Below are 7290 nucleotides of genomic sequence, written 5' to 3'. Positions count from 1 at the left end.
GTGTATTCATACCTGGAACCTGTCTTGACCAGGTACACGTGGTTTGGAGGAAATATCCCCCCATGTGTCCCAGCTGGCAATGAAACACTCTACAATTTCGGTATCAAGCCTGATTCCTGAAATCAGGAAAGGTCCAGCAGCTGTGTTGGTTCTGCAGAGCAAAAATGGCCCCTGGTTCCATGGGACCCCAGTGTCACAACGGACTCCTTGCTTCCATGTCACCCCCTCAGTGTCAAAATGGCCCCTTCGCTCCAACAGAACACAAAGGTTTTGTATAAATATTGAGCAAATCCTGCTTAACACACCTGGGAACATCTGTCTGCATTCAAAAGTGAGATTAAAGGTGAGGGTAGCACCAGAAGCTTCCAGCTGCAACAGAGATCCAGGGAAAGAACAGAGAATTCAGCTGAAATATTCAGAATTCTGCTTACAGAGATCATTGCTGGTCACACTGTCCCTCGTAGAAAGGTGATATCATTCCAGACAGCCTGGACTGATCATGTGGTTCCTCAGTGGGGTTTGTTGTTTAGGAAAACTGCTCAGGCTTTTCCATTCTTTCCTCACAAACAGGAAAATTTCTCGTGGGCCTGTGTGCAGGCAGAGCCCTGAGGAGAGCAGGTGGGACATGGTGCAATGGGCTGGGACAGCCAGCTGCAGAGCTCAGGGGACAAGGTTCTGCTGCAGGGCACAGGGATGTCAGTCCCAGCTGGGCGATGTCAGACATGGTGAGGCTGGGGGTGAGGAGCAGGTTGTCCAAACAGGGTCAGCCTGCAAGGGGCTCATTCTTCTGCATGCCCAGACCTCCTAAGGAGACATTCAGCATCAAGATCACTTGGGAAATTCTTCTATCAGCTCTTCTCTGAACTGTAATTTAAAACAAAATACTCACTTGATTAAAGAAAAAAACTGATGAGGCTCACTTTGAAATCTTCCTCCTTAACAGAACTCCAAACTGACCCCAATCAGCTGCACAAGCCCTGAAGTAAGACAAAGAGCTCCTGAAGGCTTTCTGTATTTTAATCAGCCCCACAGTGGATTTGGGGCTGAGTCCAGGAGCCTCAGGCACTGAGAGAAGGTTGAAGAAGCTGCTCCAGGTGTCAGAAGCAAAACTCCAAGTCCCTTGGAGCATCAGTGGCCCCACTGAGGGCAGGGAGTGCCAAAGGCTCCCCAGGGACTGGTGAGAGCAGATTCTTGAGGGCAGGATTGCAGGAGCCCGAGGCTGTGAGCAGGGAACTGCAATGCTGAGCAAGGCCTGGGCTGGGTGGAGGAAGCAGAAAGGCCAAGGCCTGAGCCCAGGCCTGGCCCAGCAGGGCCTGTCCCTCACGGGTGGCTCGGGGCTGTTGCTGGGGCAGTGGGATGGCAGGGGCAGCAAGGACAAATGTCATCAAGCTGCAAGCCCTGCCAGCCTCCTGAGGGAGGGCCGAGGCAGAAGCAAAGTGCAGCCCCTGCCAGGAAAGTTCCTTCTGTGGGGCTGCAGAGGCCCTGCCCGAGCCCAGGGCACAAAGGCCTGGGTGCCTCTGGCCCTGCCAGCCCTGCCCAGCCCTTGGCCATCTCTCCTGCAGGCTGTGCCCCCTGTGCGTGCTGCTCCTGTGCCCTGGCCGGCTGCACACGCCCATCTCGCTGTCCCCCCCAGCATTTCTCAGCCCAGCATTGCTGTGCCCTCCCTGGGCTCCCTGCACCCAGCGCTGCCGGCTCCTGGCACACAGAGCCATGGCCTGGCCCAGCCTCACGCTGGGACACCTCGGGCACCAACATTCTGCCCTGGCAGGGACTTTTCTGGTTCCTCACCTCCAGGCTGAACCTTCCAGGCTGCACTTTGGGGAGGTTTCCTTCTCTTCCCAATCCACAGGAAAGCTCTGTGTCCTGCTGTTCACAAAGAGAGAAGGGCTGGTGGGAGATGTGGTGGTCAGAGGTTGCCTGGGCTACAGAGACCATGAAACAATCGAGTTTTCAATATTCTGTGAAAGAAAGAGGGGAATCAACAAAATTCTATACTGGAATTATGGAGAGTAGACTGGCCTTTTCAGGATGAAGATTTGGGGATAACTGATTCAGGTACTGATATTTTTAAAGGAAGCAGTCCTTAAAAACAAAGGGATGGACGGGATCCAAGGGATCCAAGAAGGATGGACACACTTCAAGGAATTAATCTTGAAGGAGCAGGAGCAGTCTGTCCCTCTGTGCCAAAAGTGAGCTAGGGAGGAAAAATGACTAGCCTGGCTGGGCATGGAACTTTTTCCAGGAGCTCAAGGAAAAAAGAAGGTGCATCACCTTTTGACCAATGGGCAGGTAACTCAGGAAATATTAATGGATGTTGTAAGATCATGTAGAAAGAACAGTAGAGAGGTGAAAGCTCAATTAGGACTTAACCTGACCAGTTCTGTGACTGATAACAAAAAATGAGTTTCTCACTACATTAGTGACCAAAGTAGGAGAAAGGAGAATCTTTATTCCATCCTGGGGAGGATAGGGTTAACAAAGATGAGGAAAAGGCTGAGGTACTCAACCAATACTTTGCCTCAGTTTTCAACGATGAGACAAGTTGTCCTCAGTACCAGTGTTCTCCTGAGCTGGTAGATGGGGACAGGGAGCAGAACAGACCCCTGTAATCCAGGAGGAAGCAGCTGGGGACCTGCTGAGCCACTCAGATGCTCACAGGTGTTTCTGGCACCAGATGGGATCCATCCTAGGGGGATGAGGGAGCTGCTGGATGAGCTCCCCAAGCTGCTCTCCATCATTTCTCATCAGTGCTGGCTCAGCAGGGAGGTGCCAGAGGACTGGAGGTGCCAATGTGAGCCCATGCCCAAGAAGGGCTGGAAGGAGGATGTGGGGAACTGCAGGCCTGTCAGCCTGACCTGGGTGCCTGATGAGGTGATGGAACAGATCACCTTGAGTGCCATCACAGGGCACCTACAGGATGGCTGAGGGATCAGAGCCAGCCAGCGTGGATTTCAATATCTGCATTGATGATCTGGATGAGGGCATTGAGTGCAGCATCAGCAAATGTGCAGATGGCACCAAGCTGGGTGTGAGTGTGGATGTGCTGGAGGGTAGGAGGGCTCTGCAGAGGGACCTGGACAGGCTGGATCCAGGGCCCAAATCCAACAAAGTGAGGTTTAGTAAGACCAAGTGTCAGGTCCTGCACATTGGCCACAACAACCTCTGCTGTGCTACTGGCTGGGGACAGAGTGGCTGGACAGCAGCCAGGCAGAAAGGGACCTGGGGGCACTGATGGACAGCAGGCTGGACATGAGCCAGCAGTGTGCCCAGGTGGCCAAGAAGGCCAATGGCTCCTGACCTGGATCAGGAATGGTGTGGCCAGCAGGAGCAGGGCAGTGATTCTTCCCCTGTGCTCAGCACTGGTTGGGCAGCACCTCGAATGCTGTGTCCAGTTCTGGGCCCCCCAATTTAGGAAGGACATGGAGGGGCTGGAGTGTTTCCAGAGAAGGGCAACAAGGCTGGTGAGGGGTCTGGAACACAAGTCCTGTGAGGAGAGGCTGAGGGAGCTGAGGTTGTTTATCCTGGAGAAGAGGAGGCTCATGGAGTCATGGTAGTGTCAGGGCACAGGTATGACATGATGATCTCCAAGGACTTTTCCAGCTTTTCTGATTGTGTGATTCTCTGAAACCACCCCTGGAGCAGTTGCAGGATGAGCCCTGGGCCTCCTCTTCACAAGGTCCAGCAGCCCAGGTCCCTCAGCTTCTCCACACAGCCCCAAAGCCCATCCTGTCAGTCCTGCAGAGCCTCTCCAGCCCCTCCTCATTGCCCACAACAGGGAGCCCCACACCCAGACACAGCAGCCCAGATGTGCCCCCCTGGCCTGTGGTGCCTCTGGCAAGGGAGCAGCACGAGGCACTGCAGGACCCTGCAGACAATTCCTGAAGCACTTGGAGGATGATCCTATTCCCCAGGGGATGTTCTCATGGTTGCAATTTGGGAACAGAAATGGGAAGTGAAGCCAGAGAGGAAGGGGCAAACAGGGATGGGCTGTTTGCAGGAGAGGGGAGAGAGATGGGCAAGAGGAAGAAATCTGGATCAGGAAAGAGTAAAGAAAGGTGAAACCTAGGAAATGCTCAGGGCAGTTTGGGGGTGGCTGCCATTCAGCCCTGGCTCTGGCCAGCACAGTCTGCAGTGGGAAAGAAAACTCACAGCTGATGGGAACAAACTTCCTGGCTGACTTCAGAGGCCACGACAAATCTGAGTGGTGTTCCTGCCGTCCCCCAGCCCTTGCTGTCCCCAGGGGCTGATGGCATTTGTGCTCACTCAGCTCCATGTCCCCACAGCAGCACCATGGGGGTGCTGAGCCTGCTGTGTGCAATGCAAACAGGGGCTCCTGAGCCAGTGCTGCCGTGTGTGTGCCTGCAAGGATCTGGCTCCTCTGAGAGCTGGGGGAGAGGCCAGGGCTGCAGAGGGGGGATGTTGTAGGCAGGTGCATGAGGACGCTCTGGGACGCTGCCCTGGGGTGTCCAGCGCAGTGGGGATGGATCAGCCCCTGCTCTGCTGCTCCTTGCCAGGGTGTCCCCCTTGCAGGCACCTTGCAGAGCACCAGCCATGCTGTTTGCCCCCAGCCTGCCCACGGCCAGCCTGGGGCTGTTCCCAGGACTTTTCTGTGCTCAGCATTGGGCTGGCCAAGTGTTGTGGAGAGAGCCTGGCCAAGGAGCCTGGAGCCCCAAGGCCCTGCCCTGAGGCGTCAGCGCTGCCCCAGCAGTGCCCATGGCCTGTCCCTGCTGCAGCCCCGGCACTGCCACCCCCAGGGCTGTGCCCAGCCCCGAGAGCACTCAGGCCCTGCAGCAACAGAAGGGCCAGGAGGGCAGCGGGGCAGTGGCACGGGAGCAGCACTGGCAACACCAAGTGCTGCTGCTGCTGGGCACAGCTGCTGTGCCAGCGCTGATCTGCCCCCAGCTCTGCACACAGACATTGCTGCTGCAGCTCCAGAGAAGGGAAGAAAAGGGGCATCTCTGGAGAAGTCTTTGCTGGGAGATCCTTTATTTAATTTAAACCACCAAGAGCACATCTCCTTTATGGTGCAGTCTGTGGCCACAGCAAAGTTGGAGAGAATTAAAATGAGAAATGGAACAAACAATTGGTTTTCTTGAGGACACTATGATCAAATTGAATCAAAAGAAAAATAACCCCACAACCACACCATCAAGAAGTATCAAAGATGACTTTTATTACAAGTGATTTGCAGAAACTGGCCAGCATTTTAATGTTTCCAAAATCATCCAGTCATCAGCCTCCACACTGCAGCCTTGAGCTCCTGATTCCTCAGGCTGTAGATGAGGGGGTTCAGGGCTGGAGGCACCACCGAGTACAGAACTGACAGTGACAAATCCAGGGATGTGGAGGAGATGGAGGTAGGCTTCATGTGAGTAAATGTTCCAGTGCTGATAAACAGTGAGACCACGGCCAGGTGAGGGAGGCAGGTGGAAAAGGCTTTGTGCCGTCCCTGCTCAGAGGGGATCTTCAGCACAGCCCTGAAGATCTGCACATAGGAGAAAACAATGAACACAAAACAGCCAAAAGCTAAACAAGCACTAACAGCAATGATCCAGATTTCCCTGAGATAGGATTTGGAGCAGGAGAGCTTGAGGATCTGGGGGATTTCACAGAAGAACTGGCCCAGGGCATTGCCCTTGCACAGGGGCAGGGAAAATGTATTGGCCGTGTGCATGAGAGCATTGAGAAAGGCACTGGCCCAGGCAGCTGCTGCCATGTGGGCACAAGCTCTGCTGCCCAGGAGGGTCCCGTAGTGCAGGGGTTTGCAGATGGACACGTAGCGGTCGTAGCACATGATGGTCAGGAGGGCAAGCTCTGCTGAGATGAAGAACACAAAGAAAAAGAGCTGAGCAGCACATCCTGAGTAGGAGATGGTCGTGGTGTTCCAGAGGGAATTGTGCATGGCTTTGGGGAGAGTGGTGCAGATGGAGCCCAGGTCAGTGAGGGCCAGGTTGAGCAGGAAGAAGAACATGGGGGTGTGCAGGTGGTGGCCGCAGGCTACGGCGCTGATGATGAGGCCGTTGGCCAGGAGGGCAGCCAGGGAGATGGCCAGGAAGAGGCAGAAGTGCAGGAGCTGCAGCTGCCGCGTGTCTGCCAATGGCAGCAGGAGGAAGTGGCTGATGGAGCTGCTGTTGGACATTTGGTGTCTCTGGATATGGGGACCTGGTCATGGAGAAAATGTTATTGAGGAGTTAGAGGAGATGGCTGTACCAAAATCAAAGCCATATCCCATACACCCTCCCCTGGACCACACACAGATACACTTTGCTGTTTCAGAGTTCTGAGGGTTTGTATTTTAAGCTCCCCCCACGTCTCTCCTGGTATTCTTGGATATCAGAAACCCTCATCATTTTTGCTGCCCTCTGGTAGAACAGAGTGGGTTCCCTGAGGCAAGATGATCAGTGGAGACTGAGGGAAAATAATCTGTCACTTTATTCCGCTCAGAGTTTCTTCAGGCTTTCATATTTCTCAAATGGAGGATGTTCGCACTGCCCTGTTTTCCTTAAAGATCAGCAGATATTGCTGACAGCAATGTATCCACCACAGCCCAGCACCATTTTTGTATCCAAGGACTCACATTGCTCATTTCACCACCCTAACAGAATTTTCACTGTCAGAACACTTCTGCCTTTCCCCGTGGGTTTTCAGATAACACAAAGATGCTCTAGGACAGGTCTGCATCCTGGATTGAAGCTCCCAGCTTGGACTGAAATCTCAGAGACACTTCCAAGTGTCCCAGTGATGGCACTGGAGTAAGGCAAATCCAGCTCCTTCCCTGGCTGCACTGACAGCATTGCCCACCACCGGGCACTGGGGACAGCGTCACCCTGAGCCAGCTGTGCCCCCTCCCAGAGCCCCCAGTGCCGGGCAGCTGCTCCCAGCCCTGTGCTCTGCAAAGGGAACTGGGGCCGGGGCTGCACAGCTGCCCCACGGCTCTGCTGCAGCTCTGCCTGCACAGGAGGGGCTCCACACCTTGGACCCCCAGCCCTGAGGGCAGAGGCTTGGCTGGGGGACAGGAGGGAGGGGGCTTGTTCAGAGGGAGGGGCTGCACTGCAGGGGATCCTATGGAGATCTCTGAACTCTCCCTGCCACAACATTTCTGTGTTTGTTTTCTCTCATTGCCTGATACACTTTCTGTGTCCTGGGGATTTTTCTCCTGCAGGTGTTTCCCTGTGCCTAATCTCTCCCTTCCAGCATGTGAGGTTTAGGAAAACCTCCGGGTGCCTCTTGTGCACCCACACTGTCAGGCTTATTCTCCTTTTGTGTAAAAAGCAAGGTAGCTAATACTTT

General features: G+C 54.4%; 1 protein-coding gene across 1 annotated transcript; it reads right to left on the bottom strand.

The window, feature by feature from the left end:
• Positions 1–5221: 5221 nt before the first annotated feature.
• On the bottom strand, positions 5222–6139 carry LOC148218310 (olfactory receptor 14J1-like). Its single transcript, XM_088157848.1, has one exon. The coding sequence runs from the start codon at positions 6137–6139 to the stop codon at positions 5222–5224; it is 918 nt and encodes a 305-aa protein (XP_088013974.1).
• Between the last annotated feature and the right edge of the window lie 1151 nt (positions 6140–7290).

The sequence above is a fragment of the Sturnus vulgaris genome, unplaced genomic scaffold (assembly GCF_052056855.1).
Source record: "Sturnus vulgaris isolate bStuVul1 unplaced genomic scaffold, bStuVul1.hap1 Scaffold_192, whole genome shotgun sequence".
Lineage (NCBI taxonomy): Eukaryota > Metazoa > Chordata > Aves > Passeriformes > Sturnidae > Sturnus > Sturnus vulgaris.
This window is presented reverse-complemented; position numbering and strand designations above follow the sequence as displayed.

Bases quoted from the DNA above. Each gene is read 5' to 3' on its own strand.
- LOC148218310 (XM_088157848.1), bottom strand. From the start codon at position 6,139: ATGTCCAACAGCAGCTCCATCAGCCACTTCCTCCTGCTGCCATTGGCA.